Genomic DNA, 14549 nt, shown 5'->3' on the forward strand with positions numbered 1-14549 from the left:
TTCTTCACAACAAACAAAAAATAATTCACAAGTCTGAGACCATTATGCAATTATTACATAACAAAATTGCATTTTACCCTCCTAAGAATGACAGAATTTACAGAAATTGTTAAATATTAGGCTGATAATAAAATCTGCATCTGGTCATTTTATGTTCCAAATAAAGCCTAGGTACTTTTCTACAACCTGCTATGCAGAAGTTTATCTAAAAGCTGTGTTGTAATACAGGGCAGTCCAAATGATATCAGCATCTGGGGAGGTTCTGGACAGCTCTGACACTCCATTAAACTTGCTTTGATGATAAGAAAATGGAGTAAACAATTCAGATGTAATTTATTGTTGTGATTTATGTAACTGGCTTTCTCTGCAGACACAAATTAGCCATGAAATTCCAATTGAACAGACATAATTATCCTCTTTTCATTGAATTACTCAGGAATTTCAAAGGTGTTTGATGAATTTGCATGATTAATTCAAGATTACATCTTTTTGTTTCACCAAATTTACATAAAAATTCAACATTTAAATTTAAAAATATAAATCTTAAACATTTTTATGGGTCTTAACACTTTTAAATGTGAATAAATGCAACAAAGAAACTAATATCAGGCCATCCTCCATGATTCTTGGAGGTGGTGGGTGGGTGTACAAAAACTGCTGATAAAATTTATAGGAAGTGACAAAAGAAGAACAGGGCACTTTATTAGCTGAATTATGGTTATTCTGATATTTTGATTGTGTAAATATGTCAAATTTCTTCATCACTTTAATTTGTAATTTATTAATATTTCAGTACATTAATGTGCTTAACAAATCATGCTAAAATAAACATCCTGACTGAGACTTAATTTAAAAGAGAGGGTCAACACCTACATAAAAGTGGTAAAATGACAAAAAACATTCTCCGGCAAACTGAAAAATCTTGAATGTCAGCTGCGAAAGCATGGAAAAAGTCTAGAGAACCATATCAGGCATACCATAGTGCTAAGTGACATTCTGTACTATATGTATGATGCATGGTTGGGACTCAGAATAAGTATTCACTCTCATGCCCTGACAGTATTTATGCATTTTTGGTCATAATTATAAGCTTCTTATTTTTGAAAAATTCTTAATAAATTTTATTTGTGCATTACTTTTATTAGACAAATTTAACTCATTTCATTATTTCTATTCCTCCACTCCAGTGATAAATGAATCACTTAAGGTGAATAAAATGAAAGTAAACCCAGTCTCTGTAAAATTTAACACTTTTTAAAAACATGTTTTGCTTCTTCACATTTTATCGCAGTTATCGCTTTTGTTGAAAACTCATTCGCAAACCCAGAATTAGTCTTTTCTTGAAAAAATCAGCCTAAAGTGCTTTTACGGCAAAGTCTGTAGACACTATAATTGACTGCGGTCAGGTGGTGCACAGAGTTTAAAGTCATCTAAAATAAAAAAAAAACCCCAACATTTTCTAACTTCTTTCTACATGTCAGATGCATAATCCTACTTTGAAAGTCATAATTTGGAGTTTTGAGGGTAAAACAAGACATATTATTAGTATTTTACATAGAAATCTGAATAAATTAATGTCAACCCTGCTTCTAAATTTAAAAATATGTGCTTTCACACAGAAAGTTCATAAAATGACATATTTTGTTGAAATATGCCTTTATAAAAATAAAACTGCCTTTGATATGGGTGTAGATGATTTTACACAATCACCTTCAAGGTATCACACCGGTAATTGTTTTCACTATGTAATTCTATATAGATTAAAAAATCATTAAAAATCAGGTATTCGAATGCATGAAAACATATTTAGCAGGAAGTGTTAAACGTTACCAGTCACATCAGCTGACACCAAAAAATAGGGTACCTACACGGCATTTTCTGATTTTTTCCATCCGCAAACAGGAATACCCTCAAAACCACGTGTATTCAATGTGTTTATAAACATCCTGTGTGCACCCCAGGAAGTGGCCTCCTATGTCCCGAAAGAAATAGTTCCTGTCAAAAACCTTTAATATTTTACAAAGTACATAAAATATCCTAAGCACAGATACCAAATATGTAAAAATAGAATAAGGGAAATTAAAAAAAATTTCTCACAATGAAAAAATATTTCTTTTATTATGTATGGAACTACAACTGAGTTCATTTTGATTGGTCAATTACCGGTGTGATACCTGAAGTACTAAGGTATCCGATGCATGTGAATTCACCCTAGATTTATTTTGTCTAGTTTGTTTAAGGTCTTTATGGACATTATGTTACACTTTGGCCGGCTAGGCAGAGAAAACCTTTCTTCTCTAACACGACAAGACTTTGTATTAAAGAAAGGCGAGGGAAATCTGTTTGTTTACAAAACATAAGATGAAAAGACAAAGAATCATCAAGAAAATTATGATAAATCATCCGATGGAAGGATGTATGAGATTAAAGGTAAATCTTTGAAATGTAAAAGAAAGGATATATAATTTTATTTTTACTATAATTATGATAATCACCCTAAGTTTAATCAGATAATCAGTTACACAGCAGATTTTAGAATTTATGTTGTATAAATTCAGAAAGTGACCGATGTCTTGTAAGAAGTTTTGTGAAATATCTTCGACGACTCAATCCTAATTGCCCATGATTATTCCAACAGCCTGAAGTGTTCCTAAAGACAATATTTACTACAGTAACATCCCTGTGAGTCATAATGAAATGGTACTGTATATGAAGAGAATTTGTGTTAGTGCTGGGATAAATGAAGGCTACACTAATCATTCATGTCGAGCCACAGTAAGTGTGTTAGATTCGGCACAAATTCCAAGTCGACAAATCATGTCGGTTACTGGACACAAAGCTGAAAGTTCTCTTAAAACATATTAACGGAAGACCGATGAGAACACTAAGAATGTTATGTTGCCGAAAATCTCCGAGAAATGAACTGGAAGAAAGATAACGGACACAATCACTAGTTCGAGCCACTTGCAAGATTACAATTCATTATCCCTCTCAAATTCACAGGAAGAAGTTCTCATGAAAGAATCAATCGATGAATCGGATGGAATTGATGATATCCCACGTTCTATCGAATTGGAACAGAATGTCCATGTCCAGAAAACACAAGTTAACATCACCTTGGTACAGCCAGCTACCGTGCCTTAACAACTGCACAAATGTTACTATAAACTATAATATTATGCAAAGGCGCTGAGATAGAGTTGTAATTTTGTGGTGAATATTGATGTCAGATAATGAAAACGTGCAAATATACTATAATGGTTAAAACATCATTTAAGTCTCATTTGTATCAAAGAAAATAATATAACAAATGTAGTCCTTAAATTCGATCAATCCATAGACATATCGACTTCACAGAAAAGCATATCGACCTCACACTTCGTGCTCGGTCGATATGCTATTCTGTAAAGTCGCATATGCTTTTCTGTGAAGTCGATATATCTATGGATCGACCTAATCAAAGGGATATGTATATATATATATATATATATATATATATATATATATATATATATATATATATATATATATATATATATATATATATATATATATATTAGGGATGTTAATCGAATACAGAATTCCTAATCGGTTAACCGCAAGACGTTCCGACCGATTAACCGGTTAATCGTATCAAACTACACATTTTCTTGACTTTTTTTCAAGTAGCTCTTTTCCTAGGCACAAGAAGACTTAAAAAAAAAAAAGATGCTAGAGGTTAAAAACATTCTATTTGTCCTTGTTTTTTATCAGAAAACTACATGCATATATTGTTATTTCAATAGACAAGAAAAAATTCAGAAAAACCATAAATATGCCTGAAAAATCGTTGTTGATTTTCCAGAGCTACATGTAGTCACACAAGTTCATTCTTCATTGTCACCATAATCAAAACTAAGTATAAACTCTATCACTTAATTTACAATGTTTGTTTAATAATTTAATTTGATAGATAACTGCAAAAGATACACACACCAATTCAAAGTGCTCAACGGTGATTATTATCATTAAAGAATTACAGGACAGTCTGGGCAACTACATGGTGTTTTAACAGTAATTTACACATCACAGACTGATCAATTACCCCACAATTTTAATCCGGAGAGCCAAAAATTACCTCCAAATCAGCTTAAATAAATATTTGAAAACGCTAAATTATCAATGTTTAAGGAAGAATTTTCTTTTCTTAAAAATGAATTTTAAGAAGATTGCGTTCAATTTTGCATATATTTTAAATTTTTTTCGACTAACCGATTACCGATTTTCTAACCGATTTCCATCGTTCCGACCGAGTAATCGGTTAACCGGTTAGAAATTGCCATATATATATATATATATATATATATATATATATATATATATATATATATATATATATATATATATATATATATATATATATATATATATAATATTGAATTTTAATTCAATGAAACATAACTTGTACAATTCAAAAACTCTAGCTCGAATGGTTTACGTATAATAGTCAAAGAGAAAAAGCCTAACTTTAATTCGATAACTTTTTTTGTTTCACAATTCCAGAACCGTGAACACTGTGGACATGTAAATTAATATTCTCTAACTCTGTACAGTTTTTTTTTTAAATTAAGAAGTACATTTGAAAAATATTTAATATCACTATTCACCGAAATCATAAACCCATAAAGAAACAGAAAGAACAGCCTAAGCTTTGTGTAGTCGTACGTGCAAACCAAATTAATTTTAATTGATAATAAGACCAAATTTTAATTAATTATATAGAGGTAAAATATGATAAGATTTCCATGTATTAATACTCTTGTTCAAGTAGCTATAGCTACATCGTTTATCAAAATCAGAATTAAAAAAAATAAATTTAGTTATGTTGTTTTGAGTAAGTCCACTTACATACGTGTTACCTAAATGCAAGGTGACATTAAAATACATTTCTAAAAAGACGGACGAACACACATATAGACAGATTGACGACTAGCATCTCCCTAACATAAACTATAGTTTACAATAGTTGAAGTAAAAAAAAATGATTTACTATGAAACTTAGTTCTAGATCTTTTTCTTTCTTTCTTTCTTTTTTTTTTTTTTTTAAAGATTTCAAAGCTCAAAATCTCTTAAATTCATTAACAGTTATGTAAATCTTGGAAATACTATGTGAATATACAAATAATACTTCCATTTAATATAACAAAATGTGCATGTGTGAATTGAAGAATAAAAAATATAACAATCTTAAATCCATAGTAAAAATGCTTTGATTTACTATAGTGAAAAAACATTGTTATAAAAGTAAACTATAATTAACTATAGTAAACTATAGCATTTTTTGTTAGAGCTATTCAGTGAATTAATTCTTCTAAAAGATCATAAACTGAGATTAGACTGAAGTCGAAATTTCAAACGCTTGTAACATTTTAAAGTAATTTTAAAGATGGAATAAACAATTATTTATTTTATTTTTTTATTTGAATATTCAAAAGATGTTCTAAAAAAGAAATTTAGTTATTCGCCATCAAAATTTTGATTTAAATCCACTCTAAGTTTATGGTATTGAAAACTGTCCTTCCAACATAAGAGTTAATAATGTTATTACACGAGAAATGACATTGATTTCTATCGAATCAATGGTATTGTATTCAATTCACAACTCAGGAAAACAAATAAATGTAATACTCAATTACTTGAAATTTGCAGTTGATACAAGATTCATCTGACTTCAGTAAATATAATGCACACTAAAAGTTGACTTTGCTCAATTTAAAAACAAAAGATAACTTACTTCTAAAATAAGTTCTGATTAAAACTTTTTATACAAAGTTACACAACAGAAAATCATTCAAAAACATTTTTGCATTTACAAAAGTTCTCATTTTACTGAACTAGCAATCAAGTTGGCTTGGTTTACACATCGAATTAGGACATCTATACAGTCCTTCGGGACAGGGTGGTAACCCGCCTTTAGTTTTTCCAAGATTACCTGTAAAAGAATTAAGTTTTCAAAAGCTACAAATTTAAATATCTTTTGAATTTCGACATAGTAATGAATACATGTATTTTATTCTATTATAATAACATTAAAAAAAACACAAAAAAAAAACAAAAAATAAATAAATGAAATAAGGAAAAAGTTTTAAGCATAGATTTAATATATAATGAAATGAAAAGAGTTTCAGAGCTCTTTGCAGAAAACCATAAAGATTTTACTGTTTGTGAAGTGCTGTCGCTTTCCATGTCAAGAAATTTATAATAAATACTAATACACATTGGAAGTAACTGAGTTATCTTCCCCCGCGCTAATTAAAGTTAGCAAACTGCAATATACAGCACCGACGACTAATCGGTTCATAAATAGGGACAGACAGACTGGTCGTCCTCTTATCGAATAGTATCCTTACAACGTCAAGCTCTTGACCTGTAAGGTCTTCGTAATAGTGTTGATAGTAATTGAAATAGAATATTTATAAACATTCTTTTTAGAATCCATAATGAATTGATGTTGTAATGATTAATTTAAATCTCAGCGAATTTGCCTTCCTTTTTACTTGCAAATAAAAAATAGTGCATTATTCATTGATTACTGGATTTTGCAACTTTTTAATATACCAAACCGGGCCTTCCTGAGATTGTAGTAATTTGTGACAGATCAATCATGCAAAAAGAAATTTTGAGAGGTATTTTAAAGATTGAAAGGGGAGTTGGAACAGATGTATGTGGACCGTAACATTTTTATCGTGTTTATCCAATTGTGCAATTGAGAACAAATGTTTAGTGGGTTTATTATTTAAAATTTATTATGCGCCCGGATCGATAGATCGGGGGCGCATATTGTGTTTGTCCTGTCTGTCTGTTTGTCTGTCTGTTGTCAACTTTAACCTTCACCATAACTTTTGAACCATGAGAGAGAGAGAGAGACTTCATATTTGGTATGCATACTCCACTCATTAAGTTATTTCAAATGACACCAAGGTCAATGACCTTGTGACCTTGACTGTGACCTATATGCTAAAAATAGCTTTTTCGAACTTTGTTGCCGGCGGGTGCATAGTGTTTCACAAACACATCTTGTTGTCAACAAGAGTTGGTTAATTTTAATTTATTACAGACCGTTAAAGCAATAATGGATCAGATATTAAAAACTCCCCCCAAAATGTTTCCTCACCTTATTACTTAGGGGAACAACAAAACATTAATTATTTTCTATGGTATATTTTGGTAAAATTATCCGAGCAGGGCAACCCTCTTGGTGCCTCAGCCCCGATTTCAATAATACATACCTGTAATTATAATTTTCGAAGCAAAATAATTTCATAAAGAAATATCTTGTTTTCCGTACCTTTTGTGTAACAAAGCAATTAACATTTTAATCCTGACCCTAACCCTGAATTATTTCGCAGGTTTTTCGATAGTTTTAAACTCCTCACGTTTCGAGGGCAAGTGCATATTATGTTGCATTTAATATCATTTTTTAAGAATTTGATTTAAAAGTCACCCTTACTAATGTGTTCGGAATCTTTTATTTTTCGGTGTTCTGCAAATTATGATACCTGGCAAGATTTCGCGAGTCTACAGCGAGATAAGGTAAACTTTACAAATTATTCACGGAAATGTGGCTAGGAAGTGACTAGCACGTGAAGACACGGTAAACAGAAAAGTTATTTTGCGTTTCAGTTTTCACCACTTTACAGTATTACATGTAGTAGAAATGTACTTCAATCTCTCTTGAATTCATTCAAACTTCTATGTATTCTTAATGACATTATTTTCTGCAGTTATGTAATTCTTTTTCACAAATACTGTAAATTCCTTATTTTTTCACAAGTACTTATTATCGCGAAATGGTCTTTAACGTCAAATTGCGAATACAATAATTCGAGTTTGGATGGTTGTTCAAGAGATTTAACACGTTTTTGAGCACCATTAAAATAAAAGCGAGTAATTTTATTTCGCGAGTGTTGTTTCTTACGGAAGCCGGTAGGTGCCAGGTAGAAAAATATTTTATCTGGCGGCCGCCAGATAAGTTTCTGGCGGCCGCCAGAAACCTATCTGGCGGCCGCCAGAAACTTATCTGGCGGCCGCCATATAATTTTCTGGCGGCCGCCAGATAAAAAGATCTGGCGGCCGCCAGATAACTTATCTGGCGGCCGCCAGAAACCTATCTGGCGGCCGCCAGAAATTATCTGGCGGCCGCCAAATAATTATCTGGCGGCCGCCAGATAAGTTTCTGGCGGCCGCCACATAATTTCTGGCGGCCGCCAGATAAGTTATCTGGCGGCCGCCAGATAAAATATTTTTTCTACCTGGCACCAACCGGCTTCCGTAGTTTCTCGCGAAATTCCGCGATAATTAATTCCTCGCGTAAATTTAGGGATCTACAGTATACTTGGATGGGAATTGGGACTTTATGTTTGGCGTCAGATTAGCAAACCAGGTTTATTCATGATTTAAACTGACAAACCAGCTGAATGAGTTGGCATTATTGGTTACTACGGATACTACAAGAATTTACGCTTGGAAAAAAACCCCCCAAAATCTACAGGCGATCGGAAACATTTCTTCCATGCATTTCGTAGATGAAAAGCAAGATTTCCATTTTTATTCTATAACTTTTATGCCCAATTACAAACAATTCATTTCTTAAATAGACGTGGAATTCTAGGTTTCTCAAAGCCATACTGTAAGGTGATTTGCGTCTGTATTCCTTTGTTGTACTATCGGTGAATACAATTGTCAGGTGGATTCCTTGGCCAGAGACATATATAATCACCGATGTTATAAAAAAAACTTTGTTGTCCATTTACATGCCTAACAGTAATAGATGCTGCTCGTTCTCCTTATCAATGAAGCGCTGGTGTTCTGAACATGGCACATACTACATTTTATTATGTACGTTTTCTAGTTAACAACAAAACAACAAGTAATAAACGTCTTGGTTTCTAATCTCTGTATTTCTTTTTTAAATAAAAACAATATTTTTTTTTCAATTGTTTTTGCAGTCCATTTAATATCGGATCGTAGATTGACCGGAACCACGTGTTCGAAGTAAAATGTAAACATGTAGTTATCCAGTAAACGTTGCTATTCATTCAGCGATTGGTCCATTGTTCGTGGTAAGATCCGCTGTGCGCAATAATAACAATAGCCTTTTAATGTAAACAAAGGTTTATCATTGTAGAAGCTATTACACTTTTTTCTACCAGCCTGTTGGACCATTTTAGAAAAATTGTCGCTACTGGGCTTCAATTTTCGCCGTAAATATTACTAAATAATCAAAAAAGCGAAGATTAAGTAGATTGTGATTTTAACCCCTCCCCCTTTCCTTTTTTAAAATCATTAAAATCTTTCAGAAAGGTTTGGAAACACATTTTTCATAGGACATGATTTTAAAAGAAACAGACTATAGCAATTTCCTATTTACTGCTAATCTTATTTATAAACTCATCTCTATCCTATAACCTTTGAATGGGTAAACCTAGACCACGTGTCTTAAATTTGAATCACAATAACATTGGTAGGGGTGAAAGTGTTCCTTTTCAGAAAGATATTTTAGATAACAATTTGTTGATTTATAACTTATGCGACACAAGGGAGCGTCCCTGTGAATTAACATTACTACATGTATTTCTAAAAAATAAAATATGATATGCATGTTTGTGAAACACTTGATTCCCCGTTTAGCAGGTATTTTGTAGTCCCCAGACTTTGTTAGATAACACTGCATGTTGCATTCACCAACTTTATCGTGGGAGAGAAGTAAAACTGGGTATTTCTTTTGTGGTAACAATGTGGCTAAAGTATTTAAACTTTACGTCATGACCAGTAAAGTCCTTATATCGTTTCATAAAGAGCTCTATAGGAAAAACAAAATTAGTCATTTGAAATGGCAAATATTTCGATACTCTCCCCAATTCCTTGTTTTATTGTAAGAGATAGTAGAACGTTTCAGAAACCATAACTTACAGGCTTGCTCTGATTCATCACTCTCATCATCACAATCTGGGTAGCCATCACAAACAAACGTTTTATCAACGCAGTGTGCTTTGTTATGACATTCAAATTCAGTGTTAGGATTTTCACAAACTAAAGATGAAAGAAAACAATATATTCAAAAAGATGTATTATAACCAAAGCAATGTTTTTGTAAGAAATTTTACTGAAAAAATACATGTACTCACTTGAACAGCTTTCTGTGTTGCATACTCTGGTTTCATTTGATGATCCCAGGCAAAGTTTACCTCCGTATTGTGGAGTTGGATTCGAACAGAATCTTCTACGAATTGTAGTCCCTCCCCCACATGTTACAGAACATTCTGACCAAACACCCCATTCACTGAATCCTCCATCTATTGGGCATTCAACAGAATTGCAAGTCTTTATCTGTTCAGATTCACCAATACAATTTTTTCCTCCATACTGCGGGACAGGGTTATTACAACTGCGAATGCGTGTTGTGTTGCCCCCTCCACAAGATACAGTGCAGGTAGACCAAGACCCCCATTCGGAGAACTTTCCATCTACAGGACACTCATGTGTGTTGCAAAGGAGTGATTGTGTCATCTCACCATCACATTCCAGCCCACCATATTGTGGAACTGGATTTGTACATGACCTGTTTCTTAATTGAACACCTCCTCCACAACTTACGGAGCATATTGTCCATTCGCTCCACATACTTAACCCTCCGTCAATTTGACAAGGGAGTGTGTTACAATCGGTAGACTTGTGGAACGGCCCAGTACAATTTTCCCCACCGAATGCTGGAATAGGGTTATTACATTCGCGTGACTTTGTTTTTGTGCCACCGCCACATGTTCTGGAACATGTCGACCATGTCGACCATTCACTGAATTTACCATTTATTGGGCAAGGCTGTTGATTGCATGATGAACTTTCATTATCACTGCCACTGCACTGTTTCCCGCCATACTGTGGCGAGGGATTATTACATCGTCGTGATCTTGCCTTTAGGCCACCTCCACACGTTAAGGAACATTCTGACCAGCTACTCCAATCATTATATCTTCCGTCGATGGGACAGTTTTGTGTATTGCAGTTTGTAAATTCTTCCATGTCACCAGTGCAGTTTTTACCTCCATATAAAGGAGATGGGTCGGAACATGAGCGGGATCTTTTTGATTTTCCTCCACCACAAGTGACAGAACATGATGACCATGCACCCCAAAGTGAAAAACCTCCGTCAACAGGACAATGATAAACGTTACAATTTAGAGATTCAATAAAATGACCATTACACGGCTTTCCACCATTTTGTGGGGATGGGTTGGTACATGTTCTTAAACGTGTTTTCACACCTCCTCCACAGCTACGTGAGCATTGAGACCAAGCGGTCCATTCAGTAAATCCACCATTAATTGGACATGGAAATTCATTACACTCTAGTAATTGAGAATAATTGCCATCGCAATTTTTTCCACCGTGGGCTGGTATTGGTGAATTACATTGTCTTTCTCTTCGTTTAGTGCCTCCTCCGCAACTTGAGGTGCAGACAGACCAAAATTCCCAATTTCCAAATCCACCATCTACTGGACATGGTAATGTGTTGCAATTTTCCGTGTCCTTGTTCTGACCTGTGCAATTCAGACCTCCATATTGTGGAGAAGGGTTACTGCATGTCCTTTTCCTTATTTTTAACCCTCCTCCGCATGATGTGGAACACTCTGACCATAAATTCCATTCACTAAAACCACCGTTTATAGGACATGGATTCTCCATGCACATTTGGGATTCACTGAATAAACCAGAGCAATTTTTGCCACCATACTGAGGTCTTGGGTTTGCACAAAAACGTGTTCTATTTGATAAACCTCCACCACAGGTAACTGAACAAGGTGTCCAACTTCCCCATTCCGTGAATTTACCATCAATAGGGCATTGATGAGTGTTGCATACACCATATTCAGTGCTAAGACCATTGCATGGTTTTCCACCGTATCTAGGAGGTGGACTGGAACAGGTGCGTGTTCGATTTTTAGATCCTCCATTGCAGCTAGCAGAACAAATTGACCATTCACTCCATTCAGAAAACTGTCCATCTATCGGACAAAAAAATGTGTTACACTCAATATCCTCAGAAAATGATTCAGTACAGTTATTTCCTCCGAAAGCAGGCACTGGGTTGTTACATTTTCGTTCTCTTGTCTTTCTACCACCACCACATGTAGTGGAACAGTCTCCCCACATTCCCCAATTACTAAAACCACCATGTATGGGGCAAGGTCCAATTTTACAGGACTCATTTTCAGAAAATAGACCGCTGCAATTTTTTCCTCCATGTTTTGGAACTGGCATGTCACATTGCCGCTCTCGACGTTTCGAACCTAGCCCACATGATTTTGAGCAGGTTGACCACATGCTCCATTCACTGAAACCACCGTCAATCGGGCAAGAATTTGTTTGACATATCCTTGTTTCAGTAAGGTTATCGGAGCAATTTTTCCCACCGTATCTTGGAATTGGATTTGTGCAAAAGCGTAATCGCTTTGAAATACCTCCGGCGCAACTCACAGAACAAGATGACCAAGATCCCCATTCACTTAAACCACCATCAATTGGACACAGTTGAAAATTGCAGTTTGTATAATCAATAAAATGTCCAATACATGGCCTCCCACCATGTTGTGGCAAAGGATTATCACATGTTCTATTTCTAATCTTTACACCACTGCCACAGCTTCGTGTGCATTGTGACCACTCATTCCATTCAGCAAAACCTCCGTCAACAGGACAATGATTTTCATTACACTTGGACTCTTCTACATTATGTCCAATACAGTTTCTTCCTCCAAAGGATGGAGATGGTGAGTCACATAATCTTGTTCTATTTCTTATTCCGCCTCCACAACTAACTGGACATGTATTCCACGATTGCCAATCACCAAACAGTCCATCAATAGGACATGGCTGTGTATTGCAATCTTTTTTATTTTCAAATATGTCTTTACAATTTTCTCCTCCAAACTGTGGTTTTGGATTATCGCAAAATCTTTGACGAGTTTGTTCACCTGTACCACAAGATTTGGAGCAAGAAGACCAAACACTCCATTCACCAAATCCCCCATTTATCGGACAAGAACTATTCATGCACATTACTAATTCTTCAAATTCGCCCGAGCAATTATTACCTCCATACCGAGGAGGTGGATTGTTGCATGTTCTTACTCGCTTTGATGTCCCACCGCCACAACTGGCAGTGCAGCTACTCCAATCACTCCAGGACGAAAACCGTCCATTAATAGGACACGAAAACGTGTTGCAATTCATGGATTCCATGGATTTTCCAATACAATCATTTCCACCATATTGCGGATATGGATTTGAGCAAGTACGTCTACGATATTGTTTACCACTCCCACAGGTTTGTGAGCAATCTGTCCATTCATTCCACTCTGCAAAATTTCCATCAATCGGACATGGATTGATATTACAAACACTCTCTTCTGTAAAGTCTCCACTGCAATTTTTTCCGCCATACATTGGTATTGGCTTGTTACAATATCTTGATCTTTTCTTTATCCCTCTTCCACAAGTTTGAGTGCAGTGTGTCCATGTCTCCCATTCACTAAATTTACCGTTAATGGGACAGTTTTGGGTATTGCAATTTAAAGATTCTACAAAATGCCCAGTACAAGCACGGCCTCCATGTTTTGGATCAAAACACACCCGATTTCTTGTTTGTATCCCCCCACCACAGGTACGGGAACATGCAGTCCAAGCTTCCCACTCATCAAAATAACCATCGATTGGACAAGGGAAAGTTTTACAAACTGTTTCTTCAGAAAAACTACCATTGCAGTTTCTACCACCAAATAATGGACTCGGTGAATCACAAAACCGAGTTCGAGATTTTTTTCCACCGCCGCAACTTACTGTGCAATCTGTCCATCTCGCCCAATCGCCAAAGCTGCCATCAATAGGGCATTTATACAAGTTACAACTTCTGCTTTCAGAAAAGCCACCTGTACAATTCTGACCTCCATATCGTGGATATGGGTTATTACATTTCCTCACTCTAGATTGGGTTCCACCATCACATGATCTAGAACAAGGAGACCATTCTTCCCACGATCCAAACTGTCCGTGTATTGGACATGGATTACTTTGACACAAGGCAGATTCGACAAAACTGCCTGTACAGTTTAACCCATCGAATGCTGGAGGTGGGTCATTACAAGATCGCTGTCTGAATATCAATCCTCCTCCACATGTTTTTGAGCATGTTGACCATGTGCCCCAATCTGAGAATCCGCCGTTTATTGAACAATTTTTAACTATGCAATCTTCTTCTCCCACAAAATCGCCAGAACATCTTCTACCGCCAAAAGCTGGTAATGGATTATTACAATCCCTGTATCTTTGCCTTTTTCCAGATCCACATGTCCTACTGCAGGCAGACCATTGTGTCCAGTCACCAAATCCCCCGTGAACTTAAAATATTATAACTAATGAATGTTTATTTCACTTTGCAAAATATATAGATATACTCATTACTAGTATTATCATTATAAGACTTTTTCTGATTTATCTCAACATAAAATTTC

General features: G+C 35.0%; 1 protein-coding gene across 2 annotated transcripts in view; it reads right to left on the reverse strand.

Moving 5' to 3' along the window:
* Positions 1-5671: 5671 nt before the first annotated feature.
* LOC133205964 (SCO-spondin-like) overlaps positions 5672-14549 on the reverse strand; it is a 42692-nt gene continuing 33814 nt past the window's right edge. For both annotated transcript variants that reach the window (XM_061341871.1, XM_061341869.1), the window contains exons 10-12: positions 10167-14435; positions 9952-10071; positions 5672-5971 (exon numbers count right to left, since the gene is read on the reverse strand). In XM_061341871.1, coding sequence (XP_061197855.1) covers positions 5874-5971; positions 9952-10071; positions 10167-14435 — 4487 coding nt within the window. In that variant the 3' untranslated portion in view covers positions 5672-5873. The remainder of the gene's footprint in view (positions 5972-9951; positions 10072-10166; positions 14436-14549) is intronic.

Source organism: Saccostrea echinata, unplaced genomic scaffold, assembly GCF_033153115.1.
Source record: "Saccostrea echinata isolate AGI-Se365-2 ecotype Australia unplaced genomic scaffold, CSIRO_AGI_Sech_v1 ptg000054l, whole genome shotgun sequence".
NCBI classification, from domain to species: Eukaryota; Metazoa; Mollusca; class Bivalvia; order Ostreida; family Ostreidae; genus Saccostrea; species Saccostrea echinata.